At 35.9% G+C, this 23,830-nt stretch overlaps 1 protein-coding gene and 1 long non-coding RNA gene across 3 annotated transcripts in view; one reads left to right on the forward strand and one right to left on the reverse strand.

Annotated features, from left to right (window-relative positions):
- Nucleotides 1-23,830, reverse strand: part of PCLO (piccolo presynaptic cytomatrix protein) — a 310,361-nt gene that overhangs the window by 165,056 nt on the left and 121,475 nt on the right. Inside the window, exons 4-5 of the mRNA XM_053977551.1 lie at nt 11,869-13,086; nt 178-5,242 (exon numbers count right to left, since the gene is read on the reverse strand). Of these exons, the coding sequence (XP_053833526.1) occupies nt 178-5,242; nt 11,869-13,086 (6,283 nt within the window). The remainder of the gene's footprint in view (nt 1-177; nt 5,243-11,868; nt 13,087-23,830) is intronic.
- Nucleotides 1,194-17,062, forward strand: LOC128807287 (uncharacterized). 2 transcript variants are annotated; one of them, XR_008437099.1, is made up of 6 exons: nt 1,194-1,281; nt 2,557-2,658; nt 8,258-8,317; nt 11,508-11,592; nt 14,977-15,136; nt 16,870-17,062. It is a non-coding gene; the product is annotated as an uncharacterized LOC128807287 (long non-coding RNA). The 2 variants fall into 2 exon arrangements; XR_008437098.1 differs by lacking the exons at nt 8,258-8,317; nt 11,508-11,592; nt 14,977-15,136; nt 16,870-17,062 and adding an exon at nt 7,505-7,996.

The following is a 23,830-nucleotide window of genomic DNA, read 5'->3' on the forward strand; positions in this document are numbered from 1 at the left end:
CATACGTAAAATGAAGAAATGAAAAACACGTGTAATCCGGAATAATTTGTCACACTGTCCAAAAGAAAACAAAATAACAGAAGGAGGGGAAAAAACAATAAAAAAATTATCCTGAAATGAGGTGAGGAACATCAAAATTATATTTCAAAGAAAGATCTGCTGCTGTGTCATACTGACCTGTAGTTACTCTTCCAGAAGTAAGATCTACTGCTGTATCAGTTGCCCCAACACGATAATCAAAGCTATTCTTGCTTCTGTATGCAAATAGTCCAGCTTCTGATAAATTTGTGTCAGACATAGATGGTTTCATACCTCCAATTCCTCGGTAACCATATGACCCTGGACGATCATACTGATAATGGTCATCTCTGTAGCCAAAGCGATCTTCAGGAAGTGTAGTAGGAGGCTGTTGTGCTGTACAGCTCCTACCAAATGGCAATTTATAAACCATATCACAGCAGACAGCTCTTCTCCCTGCAGTCAGATCTACAGGCTTTTCATCATCTTCTATTACTGTTGTTATGATACCTGAAGCAGTTTCATCCATTGTTACTACTGTTCTGTGGGATTTTGTAGTGCTAAGGTCAACTGCTCCACTCTCTGCTGGCTCCTGAGAAGTGGAGAGATCAGTCCAACCATTTGTAACGCCAACAGGTGGTACAGTAACAGGCTTTGTAGTAGCCCATGTCACTGCCTGTGTTGAAGTACCTAGTGATAAATTTATTGGCACTTCATCTCTACCTACAGAGAAGGCCTGGCTGCCTGTTACTCTGTATGCAGGCTCAAAATGTTTTGATGTTGTTAGTTGAAGCGGCGTTGTCATCGCGTGTCCCAGATCCACAAGGCTGTCTGTGCTGGTGGTGTAGCTCACGGTGGCAGTGCAAGTCATTACAGTCACTGTCTCAGTGACTGCAGGCAGAGAAGTAGCAGCAACACATGCAGTGCTAAGATTTATTATGGATGGCTGGACAGTACTTACTGGCCGTCCACCTGTGTCACTTGCTGGCATTTGCCTTCTTACATCCATGGAAACAGCAGAGAGATCCATACAGCTGTCCCTCATTTCAATGTCCATCTTAGTTAAAGTGCGAAGATCTATGACATCGCCCAAAGGATGGAATCTTCCATTCTCTCTGTATCTGGGTTGGTCTACAATATGTAGTGGCTCTGGAGGTATAGTAATAGCAACACTACCTAAACCATAACCAGGCACTGGACCCTTAACCACAGACACTGTGGTCTTGGTTATGTCTGTTGTTACTACTTCTGATTTTGAACTAGGTATTTTTTCAAAAGTTGATTGTGTTGTCACAGGAATAGCTTGCAGCGCACCTGAAATATACATACTCTGACCTGCCATACTTTGAATATCCATAGTTTTCATGGTTGTAGTAAAAACTGGTTGCATAGGCTGGGGAATCTGTTCTTTAGAAGGTGCTTCTAAAGGCCAGCTGGTAACAGCCTGGCTAGTTATAGCTTCAGTGGGAGTTCCAGGCTCAGATGGCAATGTGATGACAACATAGGTTTCCTGTGAGGGTTTTGCCAACCTTGGTGAAGATTTGTTAGAGTGTGGAGACAAAGGGGAAGTGGGAGACGGTATTTTGTATTCAGTTGTGGATACCAAATTTAGAGTCATACTTGAAGTCAATGACAAGCTTACTGGTTTGGGCTGTGTTTCTGCTGGTTTATGAACAGCTATTGGGAGTGGAGGAATTGCTGGTTTAGGAGCAATTGGAGGTTTAGTTACTTCAGGTGGCCTGTGACTGAAAACAAGCCCTGCTGGAATGGAGGATGGTTTGGGTGGTACAGGGGGTGGTGTTGGGGTGTATGTTTTTGTGATAGGTACCACATGATCCTTTAATACAGCTGTGGACTCTAGTGTTGGAACACTTGTGACTGGAGGTACCATTGTGGGAGCTGTTGCTGCTGGAGCCTTAATCTGTGACTTCTTTTTGGGATAAATGGCTGGCTTGGGTAAAATAGGTGGTGGTGGTAATGGTGGTGGAGGAGGTGGTGGAGGAGGAGGAGGTGGGGGTGGAGAAGGATGAGCAGGAGAATCCAAAGAAGAGCTTCTAAAAAGAGAGAATACTTTGGCTGAAACAGCAGGAGCTGAGGAAGGCACAGAGACCATGCTGGTCTTACTTAAAACACTGTGAGTGAGTACAGAAGACGTTTCTGATGCAGGCTCTGTAACTGGTACTGGTGCTATACATATAGGTGGTTGCTCAGATGCAGCATTAGTCAAATCAATCCTTGTCATATCAACACCCAATTCTTTGTGTGGCTCTTCATGATGAATTTTGACACTGCCAGCCTCTACTGTACTTTTAATTTTTCTAGATGCTTCCTTCTCTGCTTTAGGGGTATCAAAGGTAATGATGTCAGCTGCATATTCCTTGGATTTTGTAACTGTAGTTGCCACCACTAAAGGTGCAGTTTCAGGCAAACAAACTGCAGTTTGCTCCACACTCTCTGCATCTGATTCAAGAGATTGTTTTTTAGTGGCTCCAGCAATAGATTCATAAGGCATGCTCACTTCAGAGTACTCTTTTGCAGATGTCAAGGGAACCTGTGTTACTATCCTGACACCTTCAGAATCTGCCTGTTTACTTACACCATCTGCTGGACCTATAAAACCTGTGGCTGCACTATCTAGAGGTGAGGAACTATCTGTGGTAGAAACTGAAGATGTAGATGATGTTAAGGAAGCTGTATCAGAAGGTAAAACTGATGCAGCACCTTCCGATGTCTCAGAGTATGTCAATATTGATGTTTCATGAGAAATTATTTCTTGAATTTCTCTGGCATAATCTGTTAAGTATTCATCTTCAATTTCCTCTGCTGTAAAATGCTGTGTTATTTTAACATCTGGAATAGAAAGTGTTGTGCTACTGACAGGCGATACATCTGAGATTGCTGAAGTAGTGCTTGATGTTAAAGATGTACTATCCACTATTTCTCCACCACCAGATACCTTTGTATCAGATGTGGAAATGAAATCTGAAGCTGGTTGTGTTGGACTAGACCCTGGGGTTAGCTGCATTTTCTGCCTTTTCATAAGCTCTTCATAAGCAGCTTCTGCATCTAACAAATGCTTTTCCTCAATGGTGGAAGTTACTGTGCTGTCTAATACAACTATTTCATGACTTTCTGGGATAATGTAAGAACTAGAAACAATATCTTCTTGAGGCACAATAGTATGTAAAGTCTCAACACTATAGTAGTCTTTCTCTAGATCACTAATTTTCTGTAGTTCATCACAGACCTGTTCTGAAGCTCTTGGCTTTTTCTCTTTTCCTCTCTGTTGTATATATTCACTGCTCTCATCTTGTCTCATAACAAGATTAGTATCAATAGTTCCATTGTAAGTATCCTCTACTAAGGATTCATAAATATAATCCTCTATTAGCATTCCACCATATAAAGATTCTTTTTCAAATACTTCATCTTTTTCATTTGACATTTGAAATGATCTGGACTTATGCATCATCTCCTCATATACCTCTTCAGCACTTTTCAATGTCTTTTGACCACTCTCTTCTTTTGGGAGTCCAGTTGGTTGTTCATCTGTTGGTGAGTATAGAGAGACAGCAGTAGGCAATTTGTAAACTTTTTGCACTTCTATTATTTTTTCTGGGCTGATTTCAAAACCTTCAGGTTCTGACTCAATGCTGGGTGAATATTCAGAACAAGAAGATCTGTGCAGCTCTTCCATTTCTGCAGCCTGTCGTAATTCTTCTGTTGGAGATGCATCTTCAATGGGAGAAAGATTACTTGGTGGAGTCTTTGGACGTTCCCTTCTTCTCTGGGCTCTGAGTTCATCCTTATCCTTTTTAGATTTTTTGCTAGAACTTTTTCTTTGTTGCTGTTCTAATTCACGTTGTTTCTCTTGTTCCTTTAGCAGTTCTTCTTCTTCCCGTAGTTCTTCTTCTTCTGAGGAATCTTCAATAGTGGGAAGAAGAGGACCATGTGTCCGATGCCTTGCTTTGCGCTGTTGTTTGCTCTCCCCTCCCAGTTTTTTGTGACTAGGACTACTGTCACTGTCTTCGTCAAGTGATGACACTGAAGTAGGAGATGTACCTGGTGTGAAACTAGAAGCATGTAAACTAGAAGATCCTTCTCCTCTAGATCTATCTTCGGGTGAATCTGTAAGACTCTCCATCTCTAGCTCAGGCTCTTCATCAAAATATAAAATACCTTTTTGTGGTTCAGATACTTCAGAATATTTGTTTGTTATTGTACTATTTAGTTCTATTGTTTTGAAACGTCGAAGGCCTCCTCCTCCAGATACTGCAAGTTCTTCACTGTCTTGACTTTTACTTTCCCTGTATTTTGGCTCTGGGCTTTCATCAAAAGTCTCATCATCATCATCGTGCCATGAATGCCTTCTTCCTGCATCCTCATCATAGCCTGCACTACTTTTCCGTGCCATTCTTCTGTGTTTTCCAGCTGTTCCTTTGGCTTTGCTTTTCACTTCTTCTTTCTTTTGGCTTTCAGCTGCACTGATCTCTTTGAGTTGATTTCTAATGAATTCATCATCTTCAGAACCTGAAGCATCTTCATCAGCACTCATCTCTATAATCTGTTTTCTAATGAAATCTTCCTCATCACCTGATCCTTGACTGTCATCTCGTTTGTACTCATCACTGCTTGAAGAGCCAACACTAGTTCTTCTTTTTCTCCTTGGGACAGGTGAGTTTTCACTTTCACTGCTGTCTTCCACAGAGTCATAGCGTTGTTGTCTTCTTGCTGATACGTCATCTCCTTCATGTTCTTCTTTGTAGTCTGCCTGGGAGGAGGCAGTTCCTTTGCCCTCTTCTACAATGGTCCCTTCACCTGCTTTGACACCTTTTAAGTCTTCCTCATCTGAACTGTAAGATTCTGGAGTGACGGGCAAAGGCTTTGTTTTAAGTTGATCCTTTGTCTGTTCACCATATGTTTCAGAAAGCTCTTTGCTTTTTGCAGATTTTTCATCAGAAAGAGTGCTTGCCTGAGCTTCTAAAATTGAGAGTACAGTACTTTCCAATTTAGCTAGATCTGAGGGGCTTGGTGGACTTTCTTGTGAAATGGTGTCTTTTTTACTAGTTTCTTTGAGTAAATCCTTTTCATCAGTGGGGATATGACTTGGAATTTCACCAAGTGAACTTGATATCCCATCAGAAGAATACCCGGTGTCACTCAGACCTTGTGGACTTTTCTGTTGCTGAGAGCTTGATGTGTCTGATTTGTCATCCTCCTTTTCCTAAAAAAATAAATACATAATGTGTGTGTATATATATATATATATAGAAATTCTTAATGTCTCCTGGCAATTAAAACATGATTTTTTTTTTCTAAAGGATGAGTTTATGCCTCAGATGAAGACTGAACACTAATTTTCCTATTCAAAGCTATTAGAATAATACAAAAAAAGTTCCTTGAATTTTGATTTTTTGCATTGATTCTAACTGAGCTTTGCATGGCTATCCACACTGGCAACTGATTTTACTAGTTTAAAGATGAACTTCTATTTTTCAATATAAAATTTAATTGTTTTAAGAACACTTAGGAATGATAATCTGCCATCTGATCACACATGCATGGGACAAGTTGCCCAGGGGTTTATTTATTTGAAGATTTTATTTACTATGATTCAAAGCTGTCTACATGGTTTTTGATACAAAGTAATATAGCTTGACAAATGTCTGCAGAATTTCTGGAGTCTGCTCCTTTCTTTGCCCATTCAACATTTTATAATTGGCTAGAAATACATCAATCTTCTCAAATTTTGCACTCATGGTTTAATTTTGTTGATTGAAGTATTACACATTTCAACATGCAACAGAATTCATAGAGCACTGAAGCTTGATTTAATGACATTTGGAATGTCCCCATATATTGGAATGTCCGCTACAGCAGGACACTGCACAAATTTTTTTTGAGTATCTCATAAAAAAAAAAAAGAAGTTTCTTGATAAATTGGTAGTGCAGAGTAAGCTGATGCTAGGGCAGTGTAATTGCAGGGAGGAAAGCACGATGGTCAGCCGTTGATTAAAGGAAGAAAACAAGGCAGGCATTCCTGACTGAGCATCAGAACCAATGTTTTCCTTCTCATCCCTAATTAAACATCCTTAGTCATCCTACCTGCCACATTCTTCTACCTCATTCTGACCAATAAGCATTTATATCTCCTTCTATAAATAACAAAAATACTAAAAATATCCTACGGAAAGTATTTCTAGGCCAGTTTCATTCCTGCTTCTTGCAGCTGTGAAAAACTCTATACTTAGTGAAAGTACCTCATTGTTTGGCTAAAACACAGTTCACTCTCCAAAATACAGGTCACCTTAGCTCTACTCTGAGCTGACAATTTTAGGAAGTGTCCCCAAATCCACTGGCAATTTGAGAACAAGCATCCCAAAGTCTCATGATTTTCATAACATGATGTGATCTTTATTTTTGTTAGGGATCTCAATAATAGAAATATGTTGTATTTACTAGTTTTGCTAATTTAAGTCAGTGATTTCTGAATTAGAGCAAATTAGAGCATTTGAAAATGCTCTGAATTAGACCATTTATTTAAAGGTTTAATTTATGAACTTCATTGGTAACATGATTATTTGAAAAGTAGTTAAAAATACTGTGGAACAAATATACTAGAAAAATTATCATGAAAGTTAAGTATAATTTTAAATTAGATTTACACTCAAGTTGCTATCAACTACAAGTATTTTCAAAATTTATTCACACTAAAGTTACATTTAGGGTCAAAATATCAAAACCCAAATATTTTTTTATAGTCAGTCATATTACTTTCTAATCAGGTTTAGATTTAATTTACATTTAAATTATATGTTCTTGCTTTTAGACAGATCACTTTGAACATAATGCTACATTCAAACACTAATATTTATATTAGTATTAAACTATTTATATTATTATTACAGTGTATATTACTTAATATTTTATTAACTAATCATCATTCACAGGAGTGATTTATTATATGGTTTGCAAACTCAGATACTACATTGAATAAAAACTACATTTGTTCTTATCAACATTATAACCAATATTGCAAATTCAAATATCTGATGTCACAGCAAAATCCATTGCAAACATTTCTAAGGACTTCTTGAATGATAAGGCTGTTATTAATATATAAACATGGAGAAATCTGCAGTACTTACAACAACTTTGGAAAGGCATCAGCATTTGAAGCCTACAGCTCTCAATATTCTGAAAAATCTAGTCTTGGATATTCTCAAGCCCTTAAGGACAGAATTATGTATGGTCTTTACAAAAAGTCAGCAATGAAGCAAAATTTAAAATTTCAGATTTTGTATATTATATTTACATTTTAGTCCCCTTTATTAAAGAAGAAAGTTCTTAAAGGAAATTTATTTTGCTATGTTTCAAAAATACATGTATCACTAAAACCAAGTGATTTTTCCCCTCTATAAATAGCATGCTTCTCACTGAAACTTCACCTATGACATTTGATTGTTATTTTTTCATTTATGACCAGTATGTTCATACATGTGAAGACATATCCAACAAAACTCATTATGATCAATTTAGATGAGCTACTAAAAATGCAAACATTGCTCAAGCTCAGAAGGTTTCCCAGGACAGAATGAATCCATCTAGTGAAAGTGAACCTCTCAGATCTTGGTTCTCCAAGATGATGTGATACTGTTTCTTGCAAAGGAGAGACAGAAGGCATTGACTGAACAGTTAAGCACAGAAAAAGGGAGAGAACAACTAACTGGTCATGGAACAGCTTCAGCCATTCTCCTTGCAGCTGAGTCCAATATCTAATACCCACTGTGCCCAAACCAGAGGAGATAGCAATGAATATAGCTGTTGCCCACCCTGGTTTTGAACCTCAGTGAACGACATAAATGACTGCTATGAATCCCAGGAAACTGAATGTGAGAAAGTCTGCTGTTGTTACAGTAAGGAGAAGAAAAAGATCTACAATAAGGACAGACTTAATTTCTCATTGGAAATAAAATGAATGAGAAAAAAAACAACCTTCTGTTTAATGTTACCAAAATATTAATATACTTTTTAATGTTTTTGTTTGTATCATTGCCTGTACCACGGTACATGCAAAAATTATCCTGCATATCATGCTTTGAGATCAATACGCATGTAACTTACAATAAGCAATACTTACAAGAAAAGTCTCTGAGCTTTTATTCCCAATTTTGTGTAGTCTGAGACTTAGGATATAGATACATCTATTCTTAAAGGGCTGCTAACTTATTTTCTGCAGTGTTGGCCATCATATCCACAAAGACAGAATCATTGTTAAACTTGCAAACATATCATAAAGGTAAGATTTTTAGATGAATAACAAAATATTATCGAAACAATGTTGATAAGGATCATATATATATTCTACAACACTTTGAGACTGAAAAAATGCATTTAAATAAAAAATACTTTTTTTTTTCCTTGTAAATTAGGAAGTACTTTGGCACACGTCTAAGTATTGGGCTTTTCTGAATATTTCAATGGCATTTCCTCTGAGTTTGCCTACTGTGTGTTTTTAATACTGGAAAAATTTAGCTCTAATACAGACATTGATGAGAGAAACTTCTTGAGAAATGAGGAAGAAGGAGACTTGTAAAAGCTGCAGTCTGGATAAGACTTTAAAACAGCAAATGCAACCTCTTTAAAACCTCTGTGATGCCAGAGTCAATTAATTATACAACTATTTTGTATTAGAAGTTTTAGCTTTTTAAATATCATTTGTTTGTACTCTTCCTCACTTTTACTATTCTTTTTTTGAAAATATAAAGCTTAGGGTTCAGAAAACACCTGGATGTGGTATTTGTGGACATGTTTTAATGGTGAATGTGGTAGTGCTGACCTAATGGTTGGGCTTCATGATCTTAGAGGTCTTTTTAAACCTTAATGATTCTATCATTCTATGAAAAAGTTCCATCAGTTACTAAATCAAACCAGAAATTTATTAAAAAAAAATATGGCTAAAAGAAAAAAAAAAGGCCTTTTTTTTAAAAAAAAGTATTTATAGCTAGCAAGATTATATTCTGTTTCAGAGGACAGACATTTTATTTTGCACAGGAACTCATCATTTTTAAAAGGTCAGTTTGTTTATAGAAAAAATAAAGATATATACATTAAAAAAAAAAAGCTTTCACAAGGTGGAAAAGAAACATGATTGACTAAACTCTATAATATGCATTTCAATTTTATATTTTCAAACTGAAACATTTTATTTGTATACAGAAAAATTGCTTACAGACAACTTTTATCCTCCTTTTTCTACCTCTCTGGGCTGTGTTTTGAGGCATGTGTTAGAATAATGATGCCAATCAACACAATATTAATATTTACCCAGTTACTCCACTGAAGCACGTGATCATTCCTCAGTAATCATAAGAAGGTAGTAATAAGGGTACATATATATATATATATATATATATATATATATATATATATGTATTAAATACATTGCAAATGTATGCCAATTGACAACGTGATAATGGGTTCATACAGATATGTTGAATTACCTCTGTGTAAACTCGTGAGTTACAAGATGGCAATTAGCTACTGACAAACTGCATGTGTTAAACCTCCAAGATTTCTAGGTATCCTTGTTAGAACAGCTAACTGCTATTTCACATGTCAATAGTCAATATTACAAGACAGTTTCTCAGGGAAAGTCAGTTTCTGTAAAACATGAGCAGTCAGTTTATTCTTTAAAAATATTCTGAAGATATTTTAAAATATTACTGAAAAAAAATGCTTTCAAGGAAAAAAAAAAAGGCTTTATGATTCCTTAAACAACACTTTGAGACTCAAATACTTTAAAACATTTCAAGAATGAAGTCACTTTTTTTCTTAAAGGATACCAGATCTCTACATTCAATTGATATCTGTGATTTCCCTGAACCTGAAGGGAGCCTACAAAAAGGATAGAGTGAGAATATTTGCAAGAACATGGACAGGATAAGGCAAAATGGCTTCACACTTACTGAGGGCAAATTTAGATTAGATATTAAGAAGGAATTCTTTATTTTGAAGGTGATGAATCACTAGCACAGATTGCCCAGAGATGTGGATGTCTCATCCAGGGAAGTGCACAAGGCCAGGTCAGACAGGGCTTTGAGCCACCAGGTTTAGTGGAAGGTGTCCCTGCCCATGGCAGAAGGGTTGGAATGAGATTAACTTTAAGGTCCTTTCCAATACAAACCATTCTATGATTCTATGATTTCCCATGGATTATTCTACTGAATAACTATTTGTACTGAATCAGAACTTTAGCCTTTTCATGGCTTCAGGGACTTATTGCTGCCTTTTTTTTTTTTTTTTTTTTTTTAATGAAAAATAGGATAGCAAAAATTGCTTATTTACTATTGGAAAGCTAGAAGAGTTAGTAACTACCATTTTCACAGAATTGAATATAAAATGACAGTAGTTTGTCAAGTGCAGAAAGGTTTTCCCTTGCAACCCTAATTAAAAATACACCTAGCTGAAATCCTCCATATGATTCTACCCTGAAATACATGTAAATTATATTTTTCAATGTGTACATGTCGTCTTTTACCTAGTGAAATGGAAGCAAGGTGTGATATCTAAATTGGTATCACCTCTTCCACTTTTATCACATGCTCTCTTGGGAAGAGCTGTGTCTAGCAATGTTTGATGAACAGCACAGACAACACTGAAGTACTTCAATAAAGAAAAATTAAATCAGAGTTAATTTTACTAAGCACAAGTTAGTTGAGACACCTTCTTTATTTTTAATGTTGAACAATTTGAAATAGGCTTTTCCCAGATCTCCTTTTTGTTTGGTCCAAAAGGTAGGCTTTCTGGCTACGTTACTTTAAGCATAATTCAGGGATTCCCTCAGTACAATCGTACAACATAACTCCTGATATGATCAAGAGCAGTAAACATAACATGTGATAGGAGGTTTATTTCAGACAGGAGACTTGGTTTATAAAAATAGTATTTTCCAAAGAAAAATTTCTGAATTAGAATATTTTTCTGTCCAAATATCTTAATTACCGCCAGGAAATACATAAAACAAAAATCAACCAAACCCTTGACCTTTTTGACTGGGATTATTTGAAAACATAATTCTGGCAAAGGTTAAACACTTTCCTTAAGCCTACTCCTACCCTCATAACATATTACTTTCATAGCATAATAATCAGCACCTAACTTGCAGTGCTGATACAAAACCCCTCTAATTTTTCATTTCTCAACAAATTGTGCATGGTATTCTATTCAGCTGATAAAGTGACTTGAATACAGACCTCTAGTATGTGCTATCACAAACTCACTCATTCCTCTGACTTGAGAGCCCACAAATGCCCTACCTGAATGTACTTGTCTATATGAGATAAACCAATTAAATAGTAAAAAGATGTAAAGGTTTCATGTACCTTGCTGTCATTACTTTCATGTACCATGCTCAGGTATTACAAAGTATTCCTAAAATTTATATTATATTTTGTTATTGCAAACCACTGTATATGTTACTCTCTCAGATTATTCTCTTTTGGGATTGAGAACTGTGAAAACACGCAAATTTCAACAATTAATCTTTGAGGTCTGAAGAGTCAAGAGGTCAAGGTAAATAAATCTGAAATATTGGAAAAATTATTAAACAGGACCTTTGCGTTAGTTTCAAATACTTAGCTACTTGAGACTTAAAATTAGACAAGTAACCTTGAAATGTGCATGTAGACCATAGGACTAACTAGTGAAACTTTCACTCGATGAGAGTGATTTATTTTATAATTTTGAATAATTTTGTAAAGAGAACAACAGTAAAGCAGGAAGGAGAGGGTCTGTAAGGATCAGATTCTAAGTTGGAGAAAGGGAAGTGGGAAGGAGAAAAACACTTACTATTTTTTCTCGCACTGCTTCCACGTGTTCAGTTCCTGGCAAAGGTGCTGTTTGAACAGGAATTTCTTCTTTTGGAGCTTTTTCAGCTTTCAAAACCTTTTGTGAAATCCCAGTTGTCAAATCCTCTTTCTTAACATCTTCTTGCTCCTTAGCCTGCATCTCCTTATAAGGTGCTTCAGCTTCTGCTTTCTGTTCAGCAACGAGGACTTTAATCTCAGCTGCAATTTCTTCCTTTTTGTCTTCTGGATGTGGTGTGCTCTTTTCTGGGAGCACAGTTTCTTTATCTTCTTCCAGTGTGCTTAGGGGTATCTTTTGGTCTGCAGCTGTTGCAGGAATTTTATCTGCTGAGGGTGTCTTTGACAGTTTCCCTCGCTGAAGTTTTGTTTCTTCTTTTTGACCTTCCTCCTGGATTTTATCAACTGAAGAAGTTTTCTTAATCTTTTCATGTTGAAGTTTTATATCTTTCTGAATTCCATGTTGGATTTTATCAACTGAAGCTGCCTTTGGCAATTTTACCTCCTGAAGTTTTGTATCTTCTCTCTGAGCTGCAGGTTGGATTTTGTCAGCTGACAGTGCCTTTGCCATTTTCATCTGTTGGAGTTTTGGATCTTCTTTCTGAACTCCTTGTAAAATTTTGTCAGCTGAGGGTACCTTTGCCAATTTTGCCTCTTGAAGTTTTATGTCTTCCTTCTGAACTCTATGCAAAATTTTATCAGCTGAGGATGTTTTTGCCAGCTTTACTTCTTGAAGTTTTTCATCCTCCTTCTGAACTTCCTGCAAAACTCTGTCATAGGAGGCTGTCTTTGTCAATTTTGTTTGCTGAATCCTTGGGTCTTCCTTCTGAGAAGCATGCTGGATTTTATCAGCTGAGGGTGTCTTGACAAGTTTTCCCTGTTTAGGTTTTGCATCTTCCTTTTGAATTCCTTGCTGGATTTTATCAGCTGACAATGTTTTTTCCAATCTCCCCTGCTGAAGTTTTGGAGCTTCCTTCTGAACGCCTGGTTCTTCTTTTGGCTTTGCTGCTGCTGGAGTGGGCGGTGTGGAAGTCTTCTGAGGGGAATGTGAGGCAGCAGGCACAGGCCGTTTTTGAGGAGGAGCAGGTGGTTTGGATGTTGGTTGTGAAGGACCTGTTTTCAGAAGTGGCACCTTGCCCATATCTCCAAGTTGTCCTGACATTGCCCTTTGGGTCTGGCAGTTTAAGCACAGCCATTCCTGTACCTGTGATACAACAAACATATGAAGTTACTTATTGGAAAAAGTAACAATAAAATCATAAAGTGTTTTCAGCTGATGTTGTAGATGTTGGCGAACCCAATGGGTGATGATGTCTAACTCCATTTCAGAAGGCTGAATAATTTCTTTATTATAATTATGTTATAATACATTAATATGCTATATAAAAGAGGATACTAAATACTACATGCTACTTTCTCTGACTATCATATCTCCCAACTCGTGACCCTGTTCGCCAGAGTCCAGACACAGGTGGATCCGATTGGCTGTCAGGCCCAAAAAATCCACCATGATCCAACCAAGCACTCACTCTAGGTAAACAATTCTCCAAACATATTCCACAAGAGAAAAACAAGGAGCAGAAATAGAAATTGTTTTCTCTTTCATTTCTCTCTGTGCACCTCAATAAAAAATCCTGAGAGAGAGAGAGAAATGTGCTTGCCACAAGCTGATACAGTTGAATTCTTTCCATCTGAATGCTATGCATACTGGTAAGTTATTTATTTTCTTTCCTGCTTTTGCAGGAAGATCCATAGCACCATTCCAGAAATGGAGCATATCAGGTTCCAGAAAGCCAAGATGAACAAAAATAAAAAGGCACTGTAAAAACTAACAGCAACAACATTTTTCCAAAGTATTGTTGACCTATATGTGCAAATTTTACTTACATATTTCTAATATATATTTCTTTATAAAGCCTCTATAATCTATCAATAGGTCCCTCTAATTTTGCTAGCCTGAGAAAAAGGGGACCAACTGGCACTCATGGGTCTCTGTTTCTCTTAGGAAATCCCCTCTTGAGGTTTTGTATAGGTATCTGTATAAATTCTTTATGGCTGTAACTCAACAGGAAGATCACCTTTCTGCTCACTTTACTGCTAAATCCCTGTGCACACTGGGTCCTTTTACTCCTCCCAAAAAAATCAAGAAAAGGACAAGTGCTTCTATCTGTGCAAAAGATCTCCTTGCCAGTTGCCTAGCTACTACATGAGAGGAGTAATCACACTGTTTCCAGTGGGATTTAGTTTATAGTTCCTTTAGAATAGCAAATGAAATTTTTAAGCACAGAAAGACACTGAAAGGAAAGAAAAGGAAGAAAAAAACAGTCTCTTCTTGATACTAGAATAGCTAATGAAGGTTTACTTCACTAGTGCAATTTGAGCTTCACTAGTGGATAAGTGGTGTATAATGTGCAATAAAATCTACACTTAAAAATAACTGATCTGCATTTTTTATAAGTGATATATAAATTACAAGAAACACAGATGATATGACAAAAATCTTAAGTAAGAACAGCTCATATGGGCTACTTGTATGAAAATGGAACTAAGGAGAGGCTATTTAATGTATAAAATTGTCTGAAAAAATTTGTTTCAGGCACAAGCAAAGCAAGAATATATGCATTATCATTCAGGTCATCAAACAATTGTCTTGTGTATTTATTATTCTACTTTTATAGAAATGACCAAACTAATAAGCATCCTAATAATTGACACAAAAAATATTTAATAATAGTACCCAATAATATTGTCCCAATAAATGCAGTTTATCAGCTGAATCAGTAGTCTCCCCTAACACTTTCTACATCCTTTGCAAATCCAGACTGAATGTGGCTCTGTATCATACTATTAAATATAATTTAGGCTTATTTTTCTGTTGAAAAAAGCATTTAAACATAATCCTCCAGGATCTGTTATTCTCCTCCTTAGGAGTTAAAGTATTCCAACAACACATCATTTGTTTAGGAAGCACTAATTAAGAAATACAAATATTTTTTTTAATGGATGTGCAAAATATAACTTATTTTTCTTGCAAATATTTTTTTTAGATGGGGTTATCTGGAATTCTTAGCACAGTTTCCTTTTTTTTTCCTAGAAAAAAGTATTGGAAGCCATAAATATCTTGTGCACTGTCTTTAATCAACTGGAAATAGAAGCAATGCTCCATTAAACAAATCTACCCCACAGAAAATCATGATATTATTATAAGAAGTTTGTAATGGACTTAGAAGTCTGCAATGGACTAAACATACTAGGTAACATTTAGCATAAAAAGACTACTAAAAAAGATCCAATTTCATAGTAGCTTTGATTGTTCTCTCATGAAGTTTGTAAAGATCAATATAAAAAAGTTGGAAAATAATCATTATAGTGTTTGTTTTTTTTTCTTTTAATTTATTGGAAGGCCAAAAAGATTTTAAACTCACAAAAAGGGGGCAGATTTTGCTTTATCCATTCAGCCCGAAAAATACTTATTTCCCAACGTAAGCAGAAATAATGCCATTATTATTTGTGCTAATATAACTTCAGCCAGCACAGGGCATGAGAATAAGGCAGTACTTCTTAAATATATTAAGCTTAGAATCGAGCCTTAGCCATCTTTAATTACACAAAAACATAATGAAGTGGTTTCTGCCATGAAATAATCCATGGTTCAAAAAATTACTGCTATATAGATATTCTTCATGAGCATGTTAATTTATACTTTAAATTCACATGTTCTTTTCACAGATTGTGCCATTTGTTTGACCTATTTTATTTTTATTTCCTTATATCCAGTTTCTAGGGTCTCTGTGGTTGTTTCTTTTCTACCTACATTTGGCTGTACATCTACACTTGGCCCTTCTAGCTCTGCTGTTAATGTAGAGTCCATCTCGTACCTCTCAGCTGCAGCCTACTCACTGCTCATACACTTGCTCCTTCTCAGATGCATTGTCACTTCCCTTTCCCTCATTTAAATCCTTCACAAGACTCAGTTCTGTTAATGCCTATAAGAACTTCAGCAACTTTAGTAACAGTATTAAGTGTTTAAAACCCGAAACAGTCAATGTTTCCACTGCTCGCTGTCCCTATTTAGTGTCTTTTCCCAGGAGTAAATTTCTGCAACTCAAAGACTATGCTTTGTGCAGAGCACACAGAACTCTTAAAAAGGAAAATAATGATAATTAACATGAAGAAAGGAATTTGATCATTAGCAGACTGGCAAAATGCACTAAATTTTATAAAAAGAAAGACTCCCAGACTTGCTTCTCTGCCATAATGATTAATATGATAGTTGGGAAATAACCTGGAATTATCCAGATATCCAATGATTTAATGAACCTTGCCATTGTCCTCTTGGACTTTTTCTATATCTGCATCTATTTACCACTTTATTTTTCAGCGCTGCTGTATAAGCATTGCACATACTACTCCCAAAGCTATGTGTTTCATATAATGGTTTTTCATTACCATGCAGATATTTGGTCACAAAAGAACGTACAAAAATTATAGCATCAGGCCTCTAGCTCCTGATTCTCTGTCAGAATGGTTCTCTGTACCATCAAATTTTGTACCATGAAGTCATATGCCTCAGTCTTAGACTTTTCTTTTCCTCAGTTAACCTCATGCCCTGAATGCAAGCTTTTCCCTAAGGCTATCTCTTCAGTTAGCCTGTCAAGCCAAATTTATTAGGGCTTGGGAAATGGACATCATCTTCTTTTAGCAGTCTTCACTAGATAAATCTTCTTAGTTCTTTACAGAATTCTTCACACCCTTTGGTTCCTGAATTGGCCACAGACATTATGATTGGCACTACAAGTGATACAAGTGCTTTAATACCCTAAATCCACGGCTACCTCCCTGGTTTTAGCAACCCTTACAACCCAATATTGCTGGACAGAACAAACTAGCTCTGACACAATGTTCTTCTCACACAGTTTTGTAATAAACAAATGTCATTATGAAAAGGGCATATGTCTAACATTCATTGTGAATGTCTGTTTTTCAGTCATCAAGCAAAAGATCTGCCCTGCTTGTTACAGAATGGCCCTTTCTGCAAACAAAAAGAGTGAAGAAACTCTTGAAAGGCTCAGCTCAGAGTTTCAGGTGTCTGATTCAAAGCCTAAGCTGGTACAGCACAGCTGAGAGTCCTCACTTCAGTTTTATTGAGAAAAAGGCTGCTGAGATGGTATTTTAGAGAAAACCAGGTGATATAAGAAAATAAAAAAAAAAAAAAAGAAAAAAAAAAGAATAAAAACCACATAGTGTCACAAAGAGAAAAATTTAGGAAAAAAGATACTGACATGAAGAGGTACAAAGCCAAAAGGAAAATACAGAGAAGTGGATGGTAACAACTCAGCAAGTGCAAAGGTTGGCTGGTATGTGCCAAGGAGGTGAAGTTGCTGCTTGCTGACCTGACTGGTGACTGACTGGCCAGCACTTTCCAAAGGCCTCACTGAGGTGGTGAATATGTTAATATTAACAACTCTTCATTGGTATCTGTCTGCTGTGTGTATTCACCCACAAATTGCTCTGTACTCCTCAAGTCTTTACATCCTCCTTGCTGTGTCATTCTGCCTGTGGTAGACACTGCCTGAACAAAATGCAGAGAGGGAAGGCTACATTCCCATCTAGAAAGGGAATGCTGGCCTCAGAATTTCTTTGGGATGTGTGATATACAAATTCAAATCCCACACAAACAGAGGACTTAGATGTCCTAACTCTAGAATAAATATTCAAATTGCTAGACCTACATATAAAAAAGTTACCACCTATGCTACATAGATTGATAGAGAAACATAAATATTCAGAGCATGACCACAAAATTAGACTGTAGATCTGGCAGAAGAAAAAAAAAATACAAAAAAATACTAAATCTTACATTTTCTCTATCCAAACAGTGTCAGGCAGGCAGCAGGTAACTGTCTAAATGAAGCCAGTTTGGCAGAGACAGGGTCCACAGTGGAGCCTCTATAGCATCCAGGATTAGAAAAAATGCAGAGAGGTTTTCACAGATATAGCGTCTGTGGAGGCCACAGGTAGTTTTCCAGGCTCATTCTCCTGAATTTACATATAAATTTTGTTTAAAATGTCACTTAGGAACTTAAACTTATTTTTGGATTCCACCCCAAGTGGAGAAATGATGTGCAAACAAATGCTTAGTCAGATGGCTGATTTTTGGAGAAAAGGTTAGAAAAACGTGGTTAATTTAACCTAGGGAAATGAACCTCACAAATATGACTTATATGGGAGGAAAGGTATATTGGCTGCAAACCAAATGGATATTAATGGTCCGTGGACAAATTTAGCTTTAAAATTAGTACACCTTCCTTGCCAGTAGTGATTTGAAGTTTGGAGTATGATACAATAGGAGTGTGGTACAGAGAAACACAGTTAATTTCAATATATGATGTGATTGCCAACAAAATCACTCAATGATTCATGAAATCCTACCAGTTTTATAAACTACATTTCTGTAATAGTAATCATGAGCAGAATGCATTATATCATTGGCATTAAATAGAGTCACAGAATTTAGTTGACTTTAAGCATCAAGGTGTCTTTTAGCCACCAAAGAGAGATCATAGAAATCCCCAAAAACTGGTTCAGACGAATTTAAAACATCACACTAAAAGGAAAAAAAAAAAAAAAAAAAAGTAAAAATCCTTGCAGAATAAAGAATTTTGTCAACAGAAGGGGGAAGGGATTGCTTTTCAGTTTAAGAATGTGGTTTTTTATTTGCTAAAGTTGCAACCAAGATGAAATTGTTTTCTAAGCAATGCAAAAAAAATACCATCTTTTATCTTTTTCTCAAATAAAAGAGTTTCAGTATGTGATTGAGGAAGATTAAGTTATCTCAGCCTGTCATTATTGTTACTAATTGATATGTTTACTTATAAGCTGTCACAACTATGAAATAAAATAAGTTCTTTTCAATGATCTCTTTTTCTTCCACAACAAGTGATAAAGTTGTAAATACTGCAGCAGATTACCAGAAAAGTACAGAGGAATCGGTGTTTCTCCTGCGTGTCAGGAATTTCCTGTTCCTTAATTTAATAGGGTTGGGATTGCTGAATATTTCACTCAATTATGTACAGATGAAATACAGAGTATGACAACACAAAGATTACCTACTTCAAGTGATGACAATTATGAAAGTGCATACCCTTACCTTACTTCAAGATACATCTCAGCACCTTCAGAAAAAGCTCAAGTTTTGTGTTTTTTTCAGCAACTGTTCTGTTGTATGGGAATTTTTATTTTAGCAATCAAATTTAATAGATAATGGAATTTTTATATGTATAGTGTCTACGTATACTTTAATTTCCCTTAGTTATTTTGCTGAAATCCCTTAGAGGCTTAGAATTATGCTGTCAATGCACAAAAATATATCCCTAGTGTATATATACACCATCAGAGATGCAAATGAACCAAAACTGTAGAAAAATAACTGGTTTTTTATTGAGGAGGGGCTAACATCACTGTATTTGTTTTTCCTCTGTATCTAAAGGCACTGTAGTATGTTTGTTGTTGTTTTTTTTTTTCATGCATCACTATAACAAGATGACTAAAAGCCCTCCTTTGTATTGGCAGGTTTAGCTGTAGGTGTGCTGCTGCCCAAAACAAAGGCATGATCCTTCCTCCTCAGTCCTACACAGAGAAATTCCCATTGAGCACTTTAGTACTTCTACTTTAGTACCCTTAAGTACTTCTTCTGTTACCATGGCAAAAACAACCCCAGTGAAGGAAAAAACAATAAAGTGGAAATGAGCATTATTCAAAGGCCAACCTTTTGTATATAAATCATTTAAGATATTTTTGAATATTGACTTCTATAATGAGGTACACATGAAAATCGTCTTTCTGTCCTTACACGTCAATGACTATACAACTGTCTTATTAAGCAGTTTTCAAATCGACAAAGTACATCTCAGAGGGGCTTCTGTATTATTTTTGGCTTCTCATTTCACTCATAAAAGCCACTGCAGGTAGAGAATTTACTGGCAGGATAAGAAGATAATAGTTACATTCATAAATATATTTCAGTGTATATCTGACAACCAGAGTCAGATAAAAATTGTTGCAGTGACATTCTCTTTCACGGGTTCTTTTAAGGAAATTCCCAATTAGATGACTAAAATGATTTTGGGTTGCTTGCATACGTGACGAATGACCGTGCTGTTGTGCATTAATGAATAGCAGCATGTGACCTCTATTAATGCTATTCTTAACTTGCTTTGATAGAATGGTAGTTCCTAAAGATTTCTGTAGATTCTATAGACAAAGAAATCCAAAGTTGTATTAGTGTCTGAAATAATAATTTTATGGTAAAAATACAGTTTTATTAAATAGTTATTTTATAAACCAGTTTAGTCAGAGCTTTAAAAATGTTAGGCTATCGTAATCCTTCTTGGTTATATGTAGATGTTGAGAAGCCTCACTATGCTCCTTTGTACCCTTTATTACAACAGTCTCAAAGAATAACTGTTTTCTGTGCCTCCTAGCAGCTGAATCATTGTTTCCCACAAACTGGTCAGCAGAATACGTGAGTATTCCCATCCCACCATCGCTATTATTTGTTCTGAACTGACAAAATGTCTAGTGTCACAGATGGCAGTAAAACAACAAACAACACCATCCCCTGAAGAGTTTGTGGTCTATTCAATTCTGTGTTCAATGCTGACCTTTTACAGACAGTCTAGAGAAAATTGTTTTTGTTCGAAAACCAGATCTAGGTTCTGTAGCAAAAAGGAAAACTGCTATTTTTTACTACATCTCACAATATGTGTTTAGTTATAAACTACAAATGCAATCTTTCTATCTGAATCTTAATGGATCATATATATAAACACCTTAACCATTCTTTGTAAGAACTTTTTATTTTGGTCATCCCCAATAGAAATACAGAGACAACTGATATACATAATTTCTCTTGAAAGCCATTTTGCATTTTGTTTGCTCTTGCAAATCAGATAATTTTAAAACTAACATTTGCAGTTCACCCCAAAAATATGCTTTGAAAAACCAAAAATCTTTGCTAAGACAGATTGAAGTGTGTGTCTTTTGTTCCCATTTTACCTAATAATGCATTAGTTTTTTAATGAAGAAGAATCTGTATGCTTCAAGTGAAATGCTATCAACAGAAATGCAAATACTTAAAGACAAAAAGGTGATTTTTAATTTTTTTTTTTTTTTTTTAAGTCTTAGCTCCATCCAGTCCCATCTAGCCTAAATTTTTAATACTTAACTGAGGATCTAAAGTTATGACCCTGGCTACTCAGATTCATTCAGCAAGCTATGGGATTTTCTCTCCAGATATGAACAGTATTGGTGGTCTGACTGTTGTATCTATGCCTGATTAGGGAAAGAGCCTGCAACAAACTGTGCTCCACACAGACCTCACTTCAAGGATGAACATGAGATTTGCTCAGAGCCTACACTAAAGTCCAAAGATAAACCTTTCTTAAAACAGCAGCCTGAAGAAAAGACCTAAATCTGTAATCTGATACTTCAATAAATGGTCTGATATTCAAAATCTCTAAATACTCGAAGACAGTTCCACTGACTCTTTTCCACTTTTCAGCTTGTCTCTTCTATTTGAATCTTTTTAATCAGAATCACAGTGTACATAATCTGTTTTATCAGTTATTTTTATTTTACATGGCTTTATAATTTCACTTTATTAGCAATGATTTATGTATAATGTTTGCTTTCAGTGTCATGTGAAAGATATCTGAATCCTTTAGGTGCCTGAAAAATGAGGGTGACAGGCAAAGAAACAAGCAGACAAAAAAATGGGGGATAATTCATAGTCAAGGAAACACACTGTTCTCAATGAAGAGAACACAGGTCCAGCAGAAAGAGAAGGAAGGTCCCTTACCTGGCTTTGGAAAATTATATTAATTATTAGCTACAGAGAGGAAGAAGTTTGCATGTAACCATTTTCTGATATGCTGGCAGCTGCCATGGCAGTAAAGAGATAAAAGAAATAAACAAAGGAAATTGATATGACACCTGTGCAGAATGACCATGGCTTTCTGTGATATGGTACATGGTGAGAAGCACACAGGCCTTCCAGCAGCTTCTGGAGCTCTTCCCCATGAACATTTCTCCTAAACACCTAAAATGAGGAGGTGAAAACCATACTGACCTCCCTGCCATGGGCAGTGTGTAGAGATGACAGAGCACCACAGCACAGAAATAGCCACTGCCTGGTTTTGCAGCACGTGGGCAGAATAACACTTTATCAGCAGGAGTGACCATTTTTATTGATAAGAGGCAAATTCCCAAGCCTTGAGGAAAAGCAGTTCAAAGTCTGGGGAAAGGCAAGGGGAGAGATGAGGTGCAGGTGCAAAAGGTAGAAAACAAGTTTTTTAGTCTCTTGTCTTCATCCTCCTTTGAGGCTGTTGCTGATCAGCTCTCTGGGAGACTGTGGGGACACGTTTTAAGTGACAATGATCTTTCCTGTATGTCCTGCTCATTGTCTGACCTTGCACTTTCCTACCTACAATTTTGCCTTTGTGCCATCACATAATAGAAAATATTGGAAAGATTGTCTTAAAAGAGAATATGCCATTTAGTCAGCAGGAAAATCCTGTCAAAACTTGTAACTTGAAAAAGGTGAGCATGCTGTGTTCTCCCAGTTTGGAAAATATGTACAAGAAGAATTAAAAATAAAATACTTTTCTTGGGAAACTACAAACCAATATGCATTAAAAATTCTTCTCAGTATTTTGTACAGAAACATGAGTGCAATCTGTTTAAAAGTATAACACACTGTGATGCTAGAGTATGACTTAAAGCAGATGTTTTCTTGGTGTTTAATGTGCAAATAAATCCTATATACTCCAGCAATCACACATAATAAGCTTGAGTTTACTTTCAAGAGACACCATAAAATTATGCAAAGAAAATACTAAATAATCTAAACCCATGTAAATCTGCCCAAAACAAAAGTACTGCTAACTCTCAATACAAATATTAAATATAAAAGGAAAATACAGTTCTTAACTGCTAGGAAAAAAAAAAAAAAAAAAACAAAAAAACAAAAAAACAAACAAACAAAAAAACCCGAAACAAAAAAAAAAGTGACATCTGGGGCTTTATTGTTTATTGTTTATTAGTGTCAATAAATCTGTCATAGCTTCTTGGAAGTAAGGGCAAGGCCCCAAAATATTCAACTATAGTAGGAGTACTCCATTTCCCAATGGACTTGCAATGCAAGTAATAGACATATTATGCTTGAAAATTATTTGTTTTATCCTTCTAAAAATAAATATTTCTCATGTATCAAAATACACACAGTACTACAAAGTGGCAAAAAAGCCCTACACAGACGGTGAAAAATGAAGTGCCTCCAAAATCACCTCCTTGCATTCCTTAGTGCACTTTCACTTCTTTTTGCTATCTTCAGAACGAAAAAGAATCCTCTCAAATTAACTGGTCACCTCAGGGCTAATACTAATTACACAATTACTTATATAGTTTAGCTGATTCAGAATTTCTCCTTGATGAGAAGACAGAGGATCCCTCCGTACGTCTTCAAAAATATTTCAGGGGAAGGGCAAATCCATAATTTTACACTCATATATGCATGAATGATACACAGACAGACATCCACACACATACAGAGGTATGCAGAACACAGGAAGCCAAACAAACTTATATACATAGAATTTTATGTCCAGAAGGGGCCATTATTCTCAACAGATTTGATTCTTCAATGCCAAAATCCTTCTAGTTTCATAAAGAGTTTTCTATTCTCAACGTTTCAGCATTTCTTAGAAAGATAACTAAATTTATGGGGGGAGCTTCTCTAGCTTCAAAGATTATTGTTCTAATAATTTCTCTGTCCATTGAATTTTTTACATGTTGGCTCTTAGATGACACAAAAATACAAAAATAAAAGAGAAAATATGAATTTTAATTATACTTATGTTTTAAAGAATCATATTAAAATATTAAAAATG

Source organism: Vidua macroura, chromosome 5, assembly GCF_024509145.1.
Source record: "Vidua macroura isolate BioBank_ID:100142 chromosome 5, ASM2450914v1, whole genome shotgun sequence".
NCBI classification, from domain to species: Eukaryota; Metazoa; Chordata; class Aves; order Passeriformes; family Viduidae; genus Vidua; species Vidua macroura.